This window comes from Cataglyphis hispanica, chromosome 1 (assembly GCF_021464435.1).
Source record: "Cataglyphis hispanica isolate Lineage 1 chromosome 1, ULB_Chis1_1.0, whole genome shotgun sequence".
Classification (NCBI taxonomy): Eukaryota; Metazoa; Arthropoda; class Insecta; order Hymenoptera; family Formicidae; genus Cataglyphis; species Cataglyphis hispanica.
The window spans coordinates 16,265,992-16,288,493 of record NC_065954.1 but is presented as its reverse complement, the minus strand read 5'-3'; the positions used below and the strand labels follow the sequence as shown (position 1 = coordinate 16,288,493).

Here is a 22,502-nt window from a genome sequence, read left to right as displayed (position 1 = left end):
ATGATACGTCTCTTCTGCTTCTTCTTCGTAGGTGCGCGCTTACGAAGGGAGAGAAAGAAAAAAGAAAGAGAAGCGCGGCCAAAGTTGTGCTCCGCGCTCGAGCAATTCCTTGATGCATATTGTCACGCGTTGTTAAGCCCTGAGAGCACCGGCCATTACTGGCCAGGGAGGGAATCGACGCTGATGCGAAGAACGGTGCGGACAGAAGGTGCGGACGGTAGCTACGTATTTCGTCGGCTATATAGCTCCCTTCGATCAATTGGACTTCCTCATTACTGTTTAACACGTAATAAGTTTATGTCTTTTCGTTTTTCTTCTTTGCTAATTAAATAATATATAATAATATATAAAATATAAAATAAAAATATAATATATAAAATATATATATATATATATATATATATATATATATATATAATATTATAAACATTAAGATATTAAATATAACATCATATAATAATATATGTTGTGTAAATTTGTATAAAAACAATTTTTAATATTTCTCTCTCTCTCTCTTATTAAAGATAGCTATTTTATTTCAAACTATTTTATTTTATAATTCTCTAACGACATTTTCTAACTAAACTGGTCGCTCGTCGGATGCATGTTATAATTGAAAGAGGGTTCAAACAGATCGATGGCCAGTTATTTATCTCCGCTGGGTCATCTTCGCGATCCCGACCACACGCAAGCTGCACGTCGATCGCGAACCTGCCTACGAACGATCCGCTTTCATTGCTCGGCGCGACGTTTTCTGCGTCAGTTACTTTTGTCCTTAAGATATGCAAAGTAACCAACGTGCGGTCCGGTCCCCCGCGGCACGGGGCCCCCGGCAATAGGGGTCCAGTTAGCAAAGTACGCGGGCTGTAAACAAACGGTTTTAGCTAGTGCGTAGACACCGCGCTGGTGGCCGACTCCCACGGTTCATAGGGACGAGTATCTCCTGGTCTTTACGCATACTTTGGCCGTCCACGACTCACCCATTTTGCTTTACTTAAGGGCACTAAGTTGCTAACCGTTGCGTCTCTCTCTCTCGCCTACTCGTCGAACGATCATCCGCCTGTTATCTGACGTTTATTCGGCGCGATGTACCTTCGTTACATTCCAGCCTCCATCAGGAGCAGCAATGTTGATAACGCAAGTTCCCGAAAGGAGCGAGCTCCGATTAGGAAACTGCGATACTAAACAATCACATCTCTCGCGCTTTCAATCCCGATAAGTTGAAGACGGGATTTTCTTACCGTTGGAAAATAAAGAGTGCAATTTTTCATTAGATTAAAATTGACATTCGTGATCTTCTTGTCGAATTTAATCGCGGTAAACGATTTAGCCAAATGACTCTGCGAGAGAAATACTTTAAAGAGGTTACTTGACAAAATTTCTCTAATATAAATGAAATAAAACGATGCTTGTTTTCTACACACGCTTTTAAATTTTACAATATATAAATCATCTTGTGACTTTGTATAAATTTATTATTTTAAAAATAATGAAACAATGTTTCATTGGCGGAGACTCGCGCTTAAAAATGACCGACTTCCTCACGCAAATTAGAGCCTGTCGAGGCATTTTAATCGTCAACGGAGATACTAAGCACCGCCTGCTGCGGTGGACAGTCGTTGACCGCAGACTCGGTAACCGTTCTCGAGTCTCACTCCCACGCGTTATGAGATCCGCGCGTTTCGCGATCTAAAACGGTAGAACGCGAGAGCAGTTTTAAATTTCACGGATGGTCGCCCGATGACGATTGGTGTGTCTGCCCACGGTTATTCTTGACTCCTTGCTCTCTCTTTCTCTCTTCCCCCTCTGCGGGATGGCGTAATGGATCCCGCAGAAATACGAAGAAGCCACATTAATTTTTTTTTTTTATATTAACTTCGAACATTTGTATTATACATTCACGAAATGCGACGAGCACTGAACGGAAGATGGACGTGAATATTTCGATGCTTTGATCGAAGTGTTCCCATGAAGATATCGCTATTTTAATTATGAATAAAATTTAAGAATGAATAACATTACAGATTAATTTGATATAAGTATTTTATGATAAAGGAAACATATTAAACATATCGATAAAAAAGTCTGACAAACGGATTGTTGCAATCTAAGACAATAAATTTATCATATTTTCCTTCGCCGTCGATGCGCTCTTTCTTTTCTATCGTACAGCTACTTTGAGTTGCGCATCGCGAGGATTTGTAATCGCGTCCGGACCTAGACAATGCTCTCGCTGCGTCAAAGAGATGGGAAGAGAACGGTCCTCCTATAGTAGATGAACGTTGCCGACAGCGTGGACGAAATTACGCTTCATTCATTCTTTCATTCATTCGAGTGCGATCTCACCTTCCAACTTAGAGCGATGTGTCGTTCTTCGCGGAGGCCTCTCTCGATGTAATAAGCAAAAAAGGCATCACTCGGCCAGATCATTACGTAGAGAGGAACGAAGAAATTATCAACTCGACGCGTAAAAAGCGTGGCGAAGGCAATCCCATTGCGGCTGGGACCGCCGAGTCCTTATTTTTGTGATCCGGCCAGCCGCGTGGAGCTCGATAGGAGAGGGGTACGCCTAGATCAGGATCTCGGGATCTTTGTCTACGGTATTCTTGCACCATTGATTCGACTCTGCGAGTCATTGACCGAAAATCCATCTGCAACGAATCGTGCTTAGGGAACGTTAAATCTTTTCCCTCGCGAGAGAAAATCGGTCATTTTTTTTTTGTCTTTTCTCTTTCTCTCTTTTTTAGATTATTAATCGAATTTCTTAATTTGTTTTTTTTTCCAGAAGGCGACGAGGAGTTGTACGGACGCCTCGTCCAACTCGGCGAGGTATTGTCCGAGATAGAGGAAGGAGGTGGCGGGAGGAGAGGGTTGGAAGAAGGGTGGCGTGCTATGATCAGCATGGAGCTTCCGGCACACGCGACGCAGCATGGTGCTCTACACCTGGGGGTCGGAGTCGGGATCAATCCAGGTGACCCTGCCGGAAGTGCCCTGGCCGCCATTCATCCGCATCCCCAAGACTCTTTAGCCCTCCACCATCATAATCACGGCGCTGCGACACCCGGAGGTATGCATGAGGACTCCAAGAAAAAACGTATGTTTCTTCTTACGAATCCATTTTCTTTTATTTACGTAGAACGTAAAGACGATTGTCGCAGGAGACCAGTCGAGAGAAGCGAGAAATTTTATTTTTAATCGTACAGAAATTGTTCTTCCCATAAATAAAACGACTCTTTCCTGCGATAATCAATTTATCAATAGTAATTACATTTTTTCTGATTGAAAATAAAACGCTTCATTGCATTGTCGACACAAATTCTTGATGACCCGTTGCGATATATAAATGACTCTACCTTTCGATGATTACTCATATTGTTTCGAGAACGAGACAATGTACGCGACGATGGCAATGGCGAGGTAGGTGCACAGTCGACAAGAATGTCGCGGTCGCAAAAAAGGGCAGGCACGTGCCACGCGAAATACCGGCGATAAATCTTCGTCTCAGAAGCGCGGCAACGCTTCTATTACCAGCGACTCGCGCGATGACGATGCATCATGTTCGCCAAGTCAACGGCTGTAACTGGAATTCAGGAATCCATCGAACGCACTTTTCTCTCTCTCTCTCTCTTTCTCTTTTATTCGCTATGACCAATTCAACAGATTTCTAAAATACGATTAATAGCGTGATTTCAAGTCGAGCGACAACTGTCTAGATAGTAATAATCGTTTTATAATTAATTATCATTCATGATACATCAATCATCTCCTAGGAATACCTTGCAAACGCGATTAGCTGTCGCGATCATTAATATTGTCGTAGGCACGAATTGCGCGTAAAAGCGCGTTAAACGCAAAAATCCGAATTCCCGCTCCCGCCGTTACTCCTACCGTTTATCATCATTACCTCGCTGTAAACCGCAAGCTTATTAAATCCCGATATCGACGACGGCCGATACATCCGGCGAAGCGACGTTACGTGCCGGTGGGACACCGATGCGAGCAATGATTCCGCCATCAAAGTTCCGAGACTCCCGCGTGAAAGAGCTCCTTGTTCCGTACGGAACAATCGAGTTAGCTGAAGCTTGCCTGGCGCTCGTCATACACAGACGTACCGTAGAAGTCGGTAGTTTCTTCTTTGGTGGCCGATCGTGGCAGGTATATTTTTGAGCACGCATACAGACACTCCCGTACATACATGAGGCACACGGATACGCGCCGGGATCATCTTGGAAGCGCGGTAGTTTATTCCAGCCAACGGTTGGTTACGCCAGCGTGGAAGCTCGTTGTCTTCCTTCGTTCTTTCGCGGATGTGTATGCGTGACGGAAGAGAGTGGTGCTGGTTAAGGAAGATGAAAGGCTGCCGCCGTGGCAGCAACCAGTGACGCGGCATGAGCCACGAGGCCCGTGAAGGAAGAAGAGGGGGAGAGAAAGACAGAGGGTCGTTAAATCTAATGATATCAACGTATTTGACGGGAGAGGGAACCGCGGATCTCAATTTTAGGACCCCCCACACGAGACCCGCGCGCCCAACATGCATCGTTATCTAATTTATTAATGATCGACATTTCATGTAACACCCTCGTACTCACAGTTTTTCTTCCTGCTTGTCGTCGACTGCGGGACAAACATGTTCTTAATTGCATCTCTGAAGTCATCGACGCATGTCGTGATTGTCTCTAATGATGCGTGAACTCACGCGGTGGCATTAACATGTAATTCATTTGTTAATTAACTTCACAAATACTAGGGAATTTATACGATTCATCGACTTTACGCGACATAATAATTATGTATATCTCGCGAGAGGAGATCGGTCATTTTATTTCGATTTTTTCGTGATTTTTTCATGATTAATTGTTACTTTATTTAGACTCTGAGCTCTTCGTCATTTGACGACTCGAAAGGCCCGCTTATTTGACCAGCGATGTTGCCTGAGAAAGCGTAGTAAAATAATTTCTTTTTTTTTTTTCGAGAAAAGAAAGTGATATTCCAGAAGCGGAACTAAGCGTGAAACGTTTCGTACGTCTGAATTTAGCGCGAACATTTTATTTTCACTTTATATATATGAAAAAAAAATTATTGCTTTAAAAACCCACGCCTCTCTCCGACGGCTTATTACGTAAAACGTACGGTCCTTTGGTACATTTGACCGCTTGATGCAATTTATTTAGCAATCCGTATTAATATATTCAATAATCTGATATTCAAGAATGTAGCGTTACATGAAAAACGACTTCAGAGCCTCTAATCACTGCCTACGTCCTCCTTGCGAGATGTATTTGTAATTGTATTTGTATTTATTTATATACGTGAAACTCCGCCGCATGTATATATACGACATCGGTCACTTGTGTCGTCGCTTTCGAATAAACATTTTAATCTTTTTATTTCGGTGATTTTATTCCGATAACAGTCGCGTATGAACAATGTAGTTATTGGATGTCGTAAGAAGAGAAAGAAAAAAGACAGTACATCACTGTTACTTCGTGGCCAGATAAATGAGGGGGAAGGGATTAAGCGAATATCGAGCGGGTAACACATCACGCTTGAATCTCCTCGCGAAAGTTATTCTTTCTTCTGGACAGGAATCGCTTATGGGGAATTCGCGCAACGAAGAGTGACTGGCAGCATCCGATATACAGGGTGTAACTGAAAGTTCTATACAAACTTTGAATGCGAATTGAGTTCTACGCGGAACAATAAAAAAAAGACAGTACTTCTATTTTATAATTTAATTTTTATTTGTAATAACTTAAAATTTATTATAGATTATAAGTAGATTATGCTTTTTGGTTCTTCAATTTATTAAATTTTATCGCGTCATTTTTATTTTCAAAATTTGACTTTGTTATACGGACATCCATTAATTGCTCTTGCGCCCTTTTTAATTGTTATTTAATGGAAAAAGATTACAGAGGTAATAGTCATTTAAAAATGGGGGGAAATCGCATAAGTCTCATTAATGCAAATACAATAATTAAATCTAAAAAAAAAAAAATGTTTAGAAAGTCCTTCTTGAGAATATATTCGAGCAGGAAAAATTCCAAGGATATTATGCAAACCTCGCAAAATTTGTCTATGTTGTTAACAGGAGCTGAATAAACTAGTTGTTTTACAATTAAATGTCTCCGTCCAAAAAAATCCAATGGATTTAAATGTAATAAGTGTGGCAGAAATCATGAAAAAACTTTACAGAGCCGTATCTCTGCAACAAAGTCTTTCAGGACTCTCGTTGATCTTTTTTTATTTTTTTTTTTTTTATTATTGCATAAAACCCTCAAAGTTTGTGTAGACTTTTCAGTTACACCCTGTATATATTTCGTTTCGCGGTGCGTTATATGCATGCGTATACACGTGTTGCCGCGTATAGGAGAAGCACGAAGAAGCGCGGGGTAAGATAGCGGCGGTTATTTATGGAGTTAAATAAAGGAACACTCTGCGCGCGCGATCGTGCGATACCGGGATCCAGCGAGTACAAATAGGTTGCCGTGCAGGTTGCCGCTATCATCCGGGGCGCGAGTCGTCATGATCCGAGGCGGCAACGGACGCGAAGGTGCCGCAACCGCCTCCTGCTACCCGCGATATATCCTATCGAGGCAGTCGCGGAGCTTTTCTCGGTAGATTTGTACTCTTCAGATACGCGATTTTTCGATGAAAAATATTCTACGCAATATTGAATCGCGCTTTTTACGAGAGACGCGCGTATTTTATATTATAATTATTAATGGCATCCGGAAACGTCATTAGCGTCTGCCTAGTTTATATTACATGCGTTATTTATTGCTCTCGCTGTACAAGTACCGCTTTATCGGGAACGCTGATTATATTCAGAGAAAGACATGACACATGATTATGCAGCTGCAACGTTTTAATTAACGCATCGCAGGTCAGTCTCCTCGAATAAATGAAGAGATAAATGCGTATCCCGCTTTTGCATTGTTCGCTTGAATGTGCGTGTATATGCACGCTTCGATGATGTAATCTCGATTACGTATCTCTTTCTCTCTCTTAGATTTCAATTTCACATCTCGATTAATTCTCTTTTTTTTTTCTGTTTGGAACAGATGACGGCAGCCACGGGATGAACCAGGACGGTGAGTGAACTCTTTTGATTTTCACGTATATATATATTTAATTATAATTGCGATTTTTTGACGTGCCTGGATATTTTTATCATACTACGATTAGGTTGATGAAAAATGGGACAAGGAAAATAAGTGCGATGTTCGGATAAATATATCGCGGACCGTTATCGATACGCATCGCGAGTATAATTCCGTTATAATCGACCGCGATAATTAAATACAAATGGAAGCGAGAAAATTGAAATCCGAAAAGCATCGGCCGCTTTGTTGATATCAGTATCGAGATCGATTCTCAATTATCTCGACACGCGTTCTTGTCCGTGCACTACGTTGCGGAACCATGTGATTCAATCGGACGTCGATATAGACGTCGAGATCCTTCAAATAAATTGTTGATAATTGTGCGAGATGCGCGTTCCATGCGCTATCAAGCATTATCGCATCTTAAATCCATAAAATAATAAGCGATTTGATGCGCATCCTTGACATACTAATACGTCAATTGGATAAACACCGTAGAGCGAGATTTTTTCGACTCTTTTTTTCATACTATTGGTTTGGATCTGCATTAGATTTTAATTCATTTTACTCGTTTTTTGAATCTCACGCTGTCAAGGATGTTCCGATTGTTTCTCGCTTCGCGACTTCTCCTCGCGGGCCGGTCGAGGGATGGAGCCGCGCGGGTTACCTCCTCGACGAAGTTGCGAGGAAGGATCCCCCGCTGCACTTGGCCGATGTTCGCGTATAATTTATGCCGATGTGACTTACACGCCTCGCCACGGTAGGTGGGAGACGGTGCTGGATGGTAATCACGAGTTTAAAGGGTAAACGATCGCAAGGTGTTGGGGGCCGCGGCGTGGGGCCCCGTGGGCCCCGACCAGCATGCTCAATATTCAACAGGTATTTACATTCGCAAATTGTTTACGTCAGCCCACGATGAAACCTGTCAGGATTTCGTTTCGTCGGCAGCTCGATTCTCTCTTTCTCTCTACCGTGTCTCTCTCTTCCTTCTTTCGTCTTTTTCCACTCGTGCCCGATGCGCCTTCCTCCCACACGGTGATCTCGACCGACGAGAGGAGAAGAGCTGCCCTCTTCTCTCGCGCCTCATTCGTCCTTCCCCCGAGGCGGCGCGTAATTACATCTGGATATTAATCAAATGCACGTCGAGAACAAGCACGGCGAGATCTTGATTTTCGCCCGCGTCCGTCCGATCGCGCGCGGATATCGTTTCGGCGTCTATCAGCACAAGAACGAGCGATCGCTAATTTAGTAAGTGTGTGTTTGTTTAGCGGCGCTTAGTCGAAGATTAATTACAAGGCATAAAGGGCGGCTGCTGCAGCATTAACAGGCTACTTGTTAACGTAGCTAGAATTTCTTCTTTTTCATCATGTCTTAAAAATATTTTTTTTTTAACTTTTGAAGTTTTTATATATGTAACACGTGTGTATAATTTAAGAATTTATTTTCAAAAATATTAGGACATTTTTCTTGATGCCAAATTGATGGTGACGCATCTCGAAGCGTTTCGGAGGTTTATTATTGTTATTATTTATTGCTTAAGAGAAAAAGATACATCAATTAGCGAGGCTCGTACACGATTCTGCAGCGCGTGCTTTCGATATCACAATACGGTATCGTGGCTTTCCGCGATTTTTCCACTCGCTCGCAAGATCGAGGCTACAGATAAGTCGGGCACCGGTCAAACGCTCGTACACAGTGCAGAACCAGTTTACTTTCTTTAATGCCGGACGATTACGCGAACATTTGAGAAGAGGAAAAAAAAAAAAGGAAATATACACGCACACATACAATCTGCATACAATCAACATCGAACTATTTGCTCGCCTCGATACCCAAATTGCTCCAAATCACTTTTAACGAGTTTCTGTAAATCATGCAGACTGTATACTAAATATTCCAATTAATACGCTATGGAAGAGCGAGTATTTTGATAACGCAAGAACGGAAGATGGGTTCGATGCGAACAAGCTCTCTTTTCCTTTCGGAAAGCGCTCTCTAATCCCGGTTTGTCCGATTAGCCTGGCGATAGGCGGCAGTTTACGGTCCTTTTCTCGAGGAGACTCGGACGGCGGTTAACATTTATCGTCGCGGTTATTAATATGCGGATTACGCGGCATAAGTAACGTCGCGCGCATACACGTATTATACATATGGGCGATACGTACACGCTGGCCGGCCCGATCCTAATTATAGCGTAATACAAGCGCAATCGCATGCGGCATAGCGCTTACGTAATCCCGCGATAATGCGGCTCTCCGCGAGTGCGCTTATGAGCGCTGTGTAAGGTTGCATACCACGCCTGCCGATGGAAGCGTTCGCCCCTGTTCGCCCGTGGGATTCACTATGGGATGAGGCGGCGTTATCTCGTCATCTCGTCGCGATAGCGGCATTGGGACTTTTTTTCTCTCGAGAAAGAGAAGGAGTATCCTCCGATCCAACTCTGAATCGCGATCCAACGATTGCGTAAGAGTTTGTTTTCAGAAATCTTAAATCTCCTGCTCACACATGGAACAGAGTTGTTTAGAAAAGAGTAAAGGGGAAAAGAGAATACGTGACGTTAAAAATTTAATTGCACGAAATTACCCACAACGAGATTTCCACTATGATTTAAGATTAACGCTTTTGCTCCGGATTTTGCGCGAAACGGAATATTGTATAATTAAAAACGCGATATCTCAGATATTCTCGCCTCTGAAATCTATAACACAGATTTCAATTGTTCCGATTATGTAATACATAACGGTTCTTTTGATTCTCTATAATTTTTCGATAAAAAGAATTAAGCAGCTTATCGTTAAATCTAAAAATTAGTAAGGATTAATCAATTAAGGTTGAACTATATCCTCTAATAAAATCTCGAAACTTGTTAAAAATTAGTTGAGACAGTTATTTCCTGCTTTAAATTTATGCGCACAAGTCGAGAGTGGAATGACAGCATTCGATAAAACCAGTTTAAAATTGATTAGTTAATTAATTAATTAAATTTATATATAAGTTATATATAAAATTCGTGTTAAAAAGCGGAGAAGCAGAGCGTTCGAATAACACGTAACGATAAAGGATAATTTTAACGAGCTGACATATCGCCGACTGTATTCGCAGTGATATTATCTCGCTTGATTTCGTTTCGTTGCACGAACGCAGGTTGCACGATCTGCGCGACGTTGTCTGCGCAGCGCATTCGCCGAGCCTGCTCGGAGAGATGCCACCGCCCTGAACGATTCAGGAAGCGAGGTCAGCACCCCGGCCTCTTCCTTTTCTCCCTTTCTCGCTTGTCCCGATTAGCCGGAGAGAGTATAGCGGAGAGAGATCCGATAACATGGAGCGGCCGCGGCGAGTAGCCGCGCCGATAACGCCGCTATCGCGGCTCCCGCGGTGAATCACCGAATGCACTCGGAAAGGTCATAATATTCTAATGTATCTCTGTTATCGATTCCTGACCCGATCGGTCCGGCAACAAGACGGGACCCGATCCGCGCGCGCGTGATTAACGACGCGAAGCGAATCGTAAATTATATCGGATGATATTTGGTTTAATTAATTGCGTGCGGCGCGGCCGCGAGGAATTCCGAAAGAGCGATGGTCCGGTAGCTCTCTCGAATATAAATATTTTATTTGCTAGAGAGAGGGATCAGGCGAAAAAAATCGGCTCGGCACCGATTAGATGATATCGAACGTAGTAGAAATATTTCCGAGGAATGCAATCGCAGATCATGATAATTATCGAAATATTTACAGAGAAAGGTTTGCGCGTATAATAAATAACATGACGTTATAATGAAGATAAAAATTTATTCAAAATTCGCTCCTGCATTTCGCTAATTTCTCTGAAAAATTCGTGCCCACGTACGTCAATTACGATTTACGATTACTTACGAAAGATACTTACGGCTCCCCAACGAGAACATTCCTCGGCGATGCGACAAAGTAATACGGCCGGTTTCAACGAATACGCTAATCAACAAAACTGTTTCTACCGGCTGGTATCCGATGCACACGCCGGCCGCGAGAGAGTATGTGATACACGTGAGTGTATGTATGCGTTACTTGCCTCTCGCACATAAGTGGTACGTGCAGTACCACGCCCGCGCACGCGAGCGGGAACTCGCTCCACAGAACGAGAAAAACGAGAGAGAGATAGAGAGAGAGAGAGAGAGAGAGAGAGGGAAAGGTACGCACTCGCGCGCTCGGCGAGAATGATTTGTATTGCTAAATAATCAGCGCCAGTTGTCTTGAGCAGTTGGTTTAATGAGGACCGCAGGGGAAGCGGGATAGGATTGAGGAGAGAAGAGAGTTATAACACGCGAGAAGAGAAGTCGGAAGGAGATCGAGGCACTCATCTCGTCGCGCAAACTTCAGCTACGGCAATCGCATTAATTCCTGACCAGGCTATCGTACATTCGATATTTCAATATTGAGAGCAAAATATCTATATTTATACATATATATTTGTATATATGTATATGTGTATATATGTATGTGTTGGCAGAACAAACATTGCTCAATCAGAATTCCATCGTCTATACTCTCTATCGATGCCGTTTACGAAATATTTATATATATATATATATATATATATATATATATATATATATAATATATAATATGTATAATATTTTTTTATTTAACTTAATATCGCTGCGAGACAAGTTCCTCTCGATATCCTTCATTCTCTCCCAGCCAGTAAATCGTGATATTTCATGATAATTCATGACCATTAATAGAGAGAAAGAAAGGCAGATGATGACTCTTTCGCGCGAAAATTGGAGGTTTCGATATTAGATGAGTCTAGAAGCGCGACTTGTCGACTCGATACACGAATCGAGATTACGCGATGGTTACGAAGTGGCTTCGTCTAGGATCCTCTCCGGTTCCTAGGCACGTCGGGGGACGTTGCAGATACGATCGGTATAACTCCAGGTGTATATACGGAGTCACGTGTAGAGTCCGCCGCCGTCGTACGTGTATCAATACACGTACATATCTTTGTATACAGACGAGGGTGTGGCTGCTCTGCGCAACGGTATCATCGTAGGTGCATACCGGTATCATCGAGACGAAATTCTCCTTGCGTTTCGACGCGTTTGTGACCTTTCGGAGGACACGTTTTCTCATTCGCGATATAAACAGTATTTTCGGATAATGAAGGCGAATATAAGTCAACTTTCATAAATCCTTAGAGAAGAAGAAACCGAGTGTGCAGTTGTTTTTTTTTTTTTAACATTTATTAGTCGTATAATTATATTTATTTTTAAAGCCCACATGGATGGATAGATAAAAATTTTCTTATTCCATCTTCTTTGAAAAGCTTTAATTGCAAGCATTTTTCAAACTAGTAGTTTTATTCGCGGTCGAATTTTCCGAAGTGATTATCATTATTGTATCGGTATTGTTTACGAGATTGCCGGTTATATCGGCGGCGTCTCTCTTGGTCTCTTAAGGTGTAAGGCCCTTACTTAATTCAAACCCCCCCCGGCTTCTTTCCAGTATCTTCGTTTAACCTGCGTTAGCACCGCTGATGCGCGATCGTGTTCCTTCGTACGCCTGTGTACGCGAACGCACACATACATATATACATGCAGATATAGTCACGACTGGTACCTGATTCTTCGCCAATGCAAACGCCGGCTCGTAATACTCAAGTACCGAGTAGTACGCGGATACTTGTGCAAACAGTCGGAGGAAGTACGATTGCGAGACCGGATCGGTCGGTGAGTCTGAATGCACTCTCGCTATTGAAAATGCGTGTTGTATTTTAACGCGGTTTTGCGCGCCATTATTATTGCATCGAATCCCGATGTCGTCGCCGTCTTCATTCTTCGAAATTGTCGACCCAAATTTTCTTTGCGATGAACAAGTTACTCTCAATTTTAATTTGATTGCAGAATCTTTTTTTTATCGATTTTTTTTTTGGAGAATAATTATATATAATTATATATTTTATTTCTTTATTTGTTTATTAATGAAAAATCTCCAGAGCGATAGAAGAAGGTATAATATTATAGGAATGTCTATAATATAAGATCAATACAATTTTTTAATAGAAAAAAGATAGACACAGTAATAATAAAAAAACTGAAAATAAACACATTAACGCGATTATAATAAAAATAATGGTATATATGAATAATTATAATAAATATCAAATCATTGCTTTGACATTAAAGCTAAATTAAATTTCAAAAAATTTTTGAGTATGTGTGAGAAATCAGAAAAGAAATGGAATTGACTAACTAGACATGATTACATATGATATTACTAATAATAAGATTCATATATTCGATAAACTTATTTTAAACTGTGTAGAATAACAAAAATAAGTACGAAAAAAATATTTTTTTTTTTTTTTTTACATTAAATTTAATCATTTCGAGAATTTCAATTAATTTCATTATTCAAGATTTAAAAAAGGAAAGAAAAAAGTGTCAGACAGTTATGTTTGCGCGTCTCAAGAGTGTGCGAAGCTTATCCAACATACGTTTTGATGTATAGTCACGATCCAATCTCTGACGCAAAAAATTCTATACCGCGTACTTTCGTACGTAGAACGCTTTATGAGAGTATCAATTCTACGTAGAATTGACCGACCGTAATCTCCTCGCCGGACGTAATAACGTGCGAAAACAAGAAATCTTAGATCGCTCTGGCACCTGCCACCCACGGAGGTGTACACGTCTATGAGAAGGAAGGAGAAGCGAACAGCTGAGAAAGGACGTTTTCCAACGCGGGCGCACACAAACGCACGTGCGTAAACCATCGACGTGGTCCGGGAGGAGGGGGAGGAGGGCGCGGGTGGAGGTCCGATCATGCGTAACAAGCTGTTCGGTAGCCGTGTTCGCGGGCCTTTTACGGATCGCGTGTTGCGTGCCCGTTTTTAACGAGCGAGCAAAAAGTCACGCGGCGCCACGATCATTATCGGGCGCGAGGGGATAAAACGATCGCTACGAGGACCCTTCGCGCCGAGACGAGAAGTCAGCGTCCCGTGTTCCTGGAGATACATTCGCTCGCGGCTGGGAGATTAATAATTATCGGGGTGGTCGTGAATGCTAATGGTTTCTGCGGACTCTAGAAATAGTCTGCATGGGATCTAGCTTGGCTTCCTTGCTCGACACATTGCTTCTTCCTCTCGACTTTCTCGGTGGCAACCTATGCGCGTTTAACTGTAAGTCATTTAATACTATGACCATTTTGAAATGAGAAAACTTGAAAGTTGAATGTGAGACAAAGTCAGATAGAGGAAAGATATATAATTTTGGGTTTTAATATCTAAAGTGGAAAAATTAAAATTAAAATTTATACTCGCAGACTTAATACTAGAGATTATTCTCCATCGGGTTGTATCGCAATTTCAAATATTTTTAATTCTTAAAAACAGATAAAACTTTGAAAAAATAGTCTTTAGATCGACATACTTATCGAAAATTAGAGAAACATGATAAAAATCATGATAAAAAAATATAAAAATTAAAATTAAACTATTTTAAAAATAAACTAATTAAACTATTTTAAAAATACTTATAATATTATGAAATGATGTAAAAAAATTCTTTATCATTAAAATTACGTCATTTCTTTAGAAAAAATCAGAAAAAAATTTAGTAAGGAGGGCATAAATTATGGACTTTTTTCGAGAAAAATAGATATCCCGATTTATAGGAGAAATCTATATCAGTTTTAGTACCTTTCTTCTATTAAACAAAACGAATGATAAAAACGATCGTGTCCTGATTGTGACTTGTCCCGTTACGAGCCTGAAAACTGGAAGAGTCGCTTATGAATATTGTGAAAAGCTCTAGTTGCAATTATCGGTGACGCGCGGTCAAAAACGAAGGTGTTTCTCCGTTGCATCCGAGCAATTATTCGCTCCCGTCTCGATTACCGCAAATTACACGTGCGCGCAGCAAGTGTATCGTTCACACGTGATACGCGTGCAGTCCTCTCTTCTGCGAATCTCTCCGGGACTTATTAAGTATTAATAATCTGAAGAAACGCCCAGCACCGATTAGCGTCCGATGACGGAAGTCGAACAGGTTCGTCTCTCGAAGCCTCATTACTAATCATGTACTACTCAACGTACACTCTCGAGTCCTTAAAGACGAACTCGATATGAAGAAATGCGAACAGTGATACGATCCTGTTTGGGATCAATGATTCTTGTTAACACTGATACACCTGCAATTAACATACTGTTACATCTGTAATTAACGTTAATTATACAGTTACATAAATAAATAAATAAATATTTTAAAGCATTTTTTCAAAATAAGAAAATTTGTGGGTGTGCACTTTCATTAATTGTCGATAATAATATACGCTGTCACCTGGTGTTTTTCTGACATTATCTCTTTAAGATAGTTCGATATCGAGATATGGTACGGTTGACGTCAACTATTTGGTTTATCACCTATACGTGACGGTTTCGCAGGAGGGCTCCTCCGAGTCGTTTCGTAGCTTGCATCGCCAGCCAGTTGAGAGCCGGCTAGTCAGCGGAATAGTCTGTGGGGCGCCAGAGCATGACGCCATTAACGTAACGAGGCCACACGTTGCACCCTTGCGAGCACTGGACTATATCAGCCCCGAGTGCCGGCAATGGACTCCTAGACCTAGACCTCCGCGAGTCGCACGCGCGCGCGAGAGAGAAAGTGAGAGAGAGAGAGAGAGAGAGTGTCTGATATCTCGCGCAATTATACTCCAATGGAGAGATACGCGTATCTCTCGTACGTACGGTTCGCCGGTTTCGAGTGCATCGGCCGATCATGATCGGTTGTCAATAACACAACGACTGGAGCGAATGTCGCGTCTCTGTTTATATTACGCCCGGTGCGCACGTGCGGCACGCATGGTTTTCCGCTTCAACTGATTGCGAACTGGTTTTTGAATCATCCAACCGTTCGCGTTTCCTCCGCTGGCGGATCGTGCTCGCTCTCAGATTGTCGCGCCCGGTCAACGAGAACAGACAAGTGCGGGAGCGTCGGCGGTTCCGGGAGCGGTCGCGAGTCGGGATATCGATATCGAGGACTTTGATTGGAATTGTACGTTTAATTAACCAGATGTCGCCGGGTGGACGTCATCGAGAATTAAAACTGGCGATAAATGTCGTTAACCAGCGTGTATCGTATGAGCGATGGAAGTAAAATCGCGAACGATGGTATCCGCTACATCACCGGAAGCGGGAACAAGCAGCGAGAGACTCGGGTCAGACTCGAGGTCGGCTCGACGTGCTCGCAACAAATCAGCGACGGAATCAAAAGTTACGTGGCTTGTCTCGCAGTCGAATTACGGTAAATTAGCGAGAGTAAAGAGCCAATGCCGACGAGCAAGCAGCAGGTACCTACCTACATCGAAGAGAAGCGGAGTCGTACACGGACGGACGGATGGGCAGGGGCAAACATAAATTAAGATGGGGGACTGATTATGAGGCGAGGGCAGGCTATCATTATCCGAGCCATCGTGACCGGTCGACCCTGCAGCAGCCGCGGCTGCTGAACACACCGCGTTTTCTCTCTCTCTATCTTTCTCTCTCACTATCTTCCTGCCTCTCTCCGTGCTGGTACACGATCCGCCTGCCTCGTGCCCCGATAATGCCGGGGTGGGAAACTGCAAATTATTAATCTCTCCGTTCCCTGCATTACATAGTTCAGCGAATATGAAACGAGTATTGTCAGAGAGATGCGATACCACCGTTCCGCGGCCGGTCGAAGCGCCGCCGTTAGATAAAATTTTTCTTCCGGACCAGTCCGTGCAGATAGAATGAAACAATCTAGAAGGGACCATCGCGAGATTATTGATCGTTCAAGAATTTTTGCGCTCATATGTCTCTTGAAAGTGTCATTTTTATTTATTTATTTTTTTTTTCATTATTTCTCAGGATCTTTCTTCAAAGGAAGGAAATATATAAGTCTATGCGCTTGTGAATCAAAAAATGAGGGAGAATAAAGCGAGCATAGAAAAGTAAGTAAATAGGTAGAAATAAAAGATTTACGATAGGTGGTGATACCCGCCTACGAGACGAGGTCGCGGCGAGGACGATCGAAAAGGACTCGGCCGAGTTTCTGCAATGCAACGCGAGCAGGAGAAAGTATGACATTAAGCACCACGCGCTTTTCCTTTGCCGGGAGCCGGAATCGCGATCGACAGCGAGCACTTCTAAAAGCTGTCCACCGCGGGGCGATAAAGAGTAATACATACATACGTGCCCACGCAGTTTCTACGCACTCGCGTATTTCTCGTTTTTCCGTCTGCAGAATCGCAGTACCTTCCGCGGCATCGAGCAAACTAGGTCGACTCTTCGTAATTTCCGGTGAAATCCAATTACGATACTTTGCACCTGATCTGATTGCGTTGCTGACCCGAAAAGGATATCTCCCGAGCGCGGAGTGTTTCCAAGATTATTTAGTTCGCAAGTGAAATAAATAATCGTGTTTATCTTGATTTTCATATATTTTATCAAAATTATTTCACTTTCCAATTTTAGCACAGTCAAACCGTGAAGAGATTGCGCGCGATTGGTAAATATTCTTTTTTTGCGACAAAATATTTGACAAGATTTTTACTGAAGGATCGACCGAAGTTTCGGAAAACAAAACAACGTGTTTGAGGGCTTTGAAAGAATTCCGCGGATCGCTATCAGGATCAAGGATTGGTCGATGGCGGCGACCGATTTGCACCGCGTGACAGCCGTGCATGCTCGCAATTTAATTCGCGTATTCGCCGATATATATCGCGCTCTCGCGTAGCGATCGGTTGCGAAATGTTGCAACTGTTGGCTCGGTCTCTGAATATTGATATCTCTTGATAATACGATATATACGAATTTCCTTAACGAACGGAAAATTTAAACAATGGATTTTCTTAACAATTTTGAATCAGTTTTTTTTTGCAACAAAATTATCGGACTCCAACGTATATAATTTTCGAACAATTAGTATTGAGGAATTTTTTTTGATATTTTTACACGTGTCGAACACTTTCTAGTAATACTGTTCGCATAAAAGTATTCGTGTATTTGCAGCGAATCATTTCAGCCGAGTTTTGCAGTAATCGTGAACAATTAGAGATTGTATCTCGGCTTCTTTCCCTTTTCGTTGCCTCGCTGATCTTTTCTCTTTTTTTCCCCTCATTGCTCTTGTCGCTCGGAATTTATTGTTTCCGATAAAATCGAAGTAAAGAAACGGAATCCGCGATTCGAGCCAAAAGGATATTACGTATGCCGTTGATGGTAAAAAAAAAAATTACAATTGCATACTTTTTTCTATTTGCAATTCTTCCGCCTACGATGAACCGTATGCGGCCGCGTGATTGTCGAGTGGAATTCCGATTCATCGATGAATTCGCAATTTGTTTTTCGATCGACGATATTAACGCTCGTTGCGCACGGATCTCTCGTTTATGATACTTGCTTGTAATATTGGTTTACGATGTTTATGTTTTTCCGCTGAAAATGCAGACGAAGAAGCATAAAACGCACGTTACGGAATCGGAAAAAAATTACGCCACGAAATCGCGCGTAGCGATTCTCGGTTAGTTAACCGTTGGCTTTTTGCTGAATTAATGGTTCGAGCCCAGCGGACAAAATGTTTGCATGCGGCCTCTCTCTCGCTTCGATGTAACGGAATCGAGACGGCCTCACAAGATCGTCGAGGCTACTGCGCCCATAGTATGGTATAAAATTTTTATAGGCTATTAACAGGCAAACTAATAACTATAATTGAGGATGTAACGTGCATATAAATGTCGCTACTTGATTCTATGGGAAACGAGCCGTCATCTCCCCGACGTGCTCGATCCGTACGCGAAACAAGCGCGAAAAATTCGATTCGCGCGTCTTCGATTGCCATTGAAAAATTCAAAAGAGTATCTTATCTGCATCTCTCCGATACGTGAAGTGACATTGTTTTTCCGTTGTCATTCGGATATTACACTTTCAGCTGAGTTTATCATGTCTCGGTGGTTAAGACGAGAGATTTGTTTAAGCAGTAACGGAAACGAGGGCTTCCCGCAGCTTCCTTCTTGACACATAGGTGAATCGATACATCAAACTTGCGATCGGCAACGCCGAATCCTATCCCCGAGGTTTATCCTGCCTGTTGATATATCGATCGTTCGGCGCGACGCAAAACTCCGCGTCCACTCCTTCCCACAAGCTCCGACATCTCGCGAATTATCATAATCTCGCCGGCGGATAATGCGGATGATCTCGATCGCCAGCGAACCCGGGAGCGGAATTGCCGAGTTCCGTCGCCCCGAGCTGCATCGCGGCACTCGTCTTACGATGTTCCCGCTTACAAATTGTGTTGATTGGTTTCACGAAGATAGTTTACCGAAACCTTCTTTCAAACTGACACATTGCAGCAGCCGTGTGGACGATCTACGCCAATCTTTGTCAACGAGAAAATCGTCGTTGCAGATGAAATATATTGGAAGATTTAAAAAAAGAAATTATTTTTTTAAAAAAGAAATATATTTTGAAAAAAAATGCATTAGATAGTAGTAGCTAATTTTGAGAATGTTAGATAAATCGCCGCGATGCGATGATTGACTCGTTATGTTACGCGTATGATAAAATTTGTGAGCATCGTGCACGATGATTTATTCGGAGATTTTCATCGCGGACACGCGAGATCTTAGAGATCGAACATTAAAGCTAGCTCGAGCCGTGACTATACGTTAAAACGACACCGGTTGGCAGAGGGGGCATTCGCCAGAAGGACTTTACGGTAAGACCCCGACCACGCCATGTACGCTTTCGCTATAAAAACAATGAGAGAGTAGAGAAGGAGAAAAGGAAAGGGAGAGAGAGAAGGAGAGAGACGGGCGGCTCTATTTGCATAACCGCCTCGACTCACAAAAGTCTATGATAAGTTGGCCCGATAAAGACGACCGCTTGTAATCCCCGGCTTCCGCGCTCGCGGGACGTCGTATATATATATCAAAACTGAATTCTACGAGTTCTCGCGGCTGTTTCTGAGCGAATTACGTTGCACAGTCTTCGATTAGCGCTGATATGCAAAAGGTCCTGCAAATTTATCCTCGTTTCTCGATCTCGATTGCAATATCGCGTTGCCACAATAACACACTTTGATAAGAAACAAAAGCTTCTTTTCAAAACATGAGAAAGTAAGAAAGTAATTTTCTATATCTGATGCTGCGATCATGTTTAGTATTTAAAAAATTATAAAGAATGTCTATCTTTTTTCAATTTCTTTATTTCTTTTGTTGAATTGTATGATCAAAGATGTGGTGCAATATATATAGAGAGCTAAAAAAGGCGCAACCGATGACTCATCTTTGCGCTATGGAAAAATCCATCGCGATTATCCTTAATTCGTGGATTTCGATAAATGTCGTAACGGGGTTACGCATGGTCCGGTTCTAGTTTCACTAAAGGAGGTGCGGATTATGATATTTCGCGGTGAGTAGGTCCGCGTGTCACGAACAATAGCGGCAGTGTCTTATCCGACAGGTGATAGGTAGACTTGAGTGGCAAGTAGCGTGTCACTTGCAAGTGAGAATGTGTCCGCTTAGCGAATGCGTTATCCGTGTTACATATATACCGGGTGAACGCGTTCATATATGTCGTCGACATTCAGAATTTTAAAAATTTTTTTTGCACACAAAAGATATAGAATTATTTTTATATATACATTATATATATATATTTATAGTTTCTATATAACCAAAGGTAGAGAAAAGCTTTCTTGTAGAATCGAATGATATTATGCGAATGTTCCTTGTTTATTGTTTCCGGGCGTTCTCTTAAACGTGGGGTATCTTTATCGCGATTCGATTCCGCCCAGAATTTTATCATGATACGTTCGGAGGCATACGATCGTCATACATTTTCAACGAACGTTTCTTTGCTCTCCGGGACAAGGCGACGAATAAAGATCGAGATTCTATCGGACGAAGGCGGACACCTAGTGTACGAATGGAACGCGGGGAATACGGGGGCGCGTGCTCACGCGTGTGCAGGTGACAATCTCGTTTGTGTTCACATGATAAACGGCTCCCCGCTGGTGTTATGGACGTTTGACGTGCCGCGCTGAGACCGTTCACTGAAATGAACTACGTTTAGTAAATCACATTCCAAAGACATCTCGTGTGTTTCCTATCGTTCTCTACATGTTTCTTATAAAAAAAAAAGTGTGATACGAAATTTTTTTCCTATGATTCTCTTTGCCGAATAACATAATTTAAATAATGTTATAATAGCGGAGTTTTTATTATCATATGATATACGTGTGTGTAGATTTTAAATCTGTAACATTTTAATTTTATCTTTTTTATCATGTTTTTATAGTTTTTAATGGCTATTAATATATTTTATAGATTAATCTCTCGATTTTTTCTTAAAAAAAAAAAAAATATTTGTTGAAATAGTTAAAAAAGATATTATTCAAAACTGTAATTCAATCTGATAAAAAACAAGCGCCATATTCGTGATTATAAATTGTCATCTTGAATATTCAAAAGCACTAATTGAAAACAAAATGGTTTCGTTAATATTCTTATTATTAAAGCGATAATAGAGAAGGCGTTAGATCGCTTAATCATGACGGTAAGAAACATGGAAAAAGAGCCAGCAGCCATTTCCGCGCTTGGCGTTCACCGCGAGTGACAATCTATTTCCTCCTTCGTGCGTTCGCACGATAAACCACTCGCGATAGAATTGCCCGACGTTTCATGCGGCTTGTACGAGCGTGCGCTAAGCGAGGCCTACCATCTGCGCTCTACACGCATACCGGAGGCCTCGTTCACTCGGCTTAGTAACGCCGTCGTCCCTTTTCATATCCGCGTTAACCTCCGCGCGCCGTTCGGTTAATTGATCCGGAATACCACTCGAGCTTCTTCTTAAGTCTTGCCCGCCTCTTCCCCTCGCCGTTGGCCGATCATCATCCCGGTCTGAAACGAAACTCCCGGTCGGTCCATCCTTTGACTCGCTGGAATTTCTATGCGTCCTATGGCGGTCCTTTTGCAATCCCCGTGTAGCCTATCTCTATGGTTATTCCCATAGTAGTTATCACGAACGTACCACGATTTATCGATGATTTCGGTTAAGTAGCAGAAGAAGCCCTGCCCCCTGGCAAATATCTAACCTGGCAACTTCTACCCGGTGGCGCGATGACACTCATGATGAGTGCCAAGAATATTCATCTATCGATTCAACGTACGTATAATTTATGAAAGGTTTGCGCGGAACTCGATTCTTGGCATCAAAGAATTCGTCGTCGACTTCCGAGGAGCAAGGATACCTAAAATCAGCGCTAAATCGTTAAACGCCCGTTTCCGTGGACTCTAAACCGTCTTGCCCTAACGATGCACGACGACGATGCGAGAGCGAGCATTAAATAGGCGGTTCCGCGGCTTAAAGACGAGTTTGCGGAAAATCGGAGTAGA

At 42.2% G+C, this 22,502-nt stretch overlaps 1 protein-coding gene across 8 annotated transcripts in view; it reads left to right on the top strand.

Moving 5' to 3' along the window:
- Window positions 1-22,502, top strand: part of LOC126848481 (paired box protein Pax-5-like) — a 152,898-nt gene that overhangs the window by 50,817 nt on the left and 79,579 nt on the right. For 7 of the 8 annotated variants that reach the window (XM_050589512.1, XM_050589445.1, XM_050589482.1 and 4 more), the window contains exons 3-4: window positions 2,786-3,094; window positions 7,065-7,094. In XM_050589512.1, coding sequence (XP_050445469.1) covers window positions 2,893-3,094; window positions 7,065-7,094 — 232 coding nt within the window. In that variant the 5' untranslated portion in view covers window positions 2,786-2,892. The remainder of the gene's footprint in view (window positions 1-2,785; window positions 3,095-7,064; window positions 7,095-22,502) is intronic. The other variant, XM_050589464.1, reaches the window with a different exon arrangement.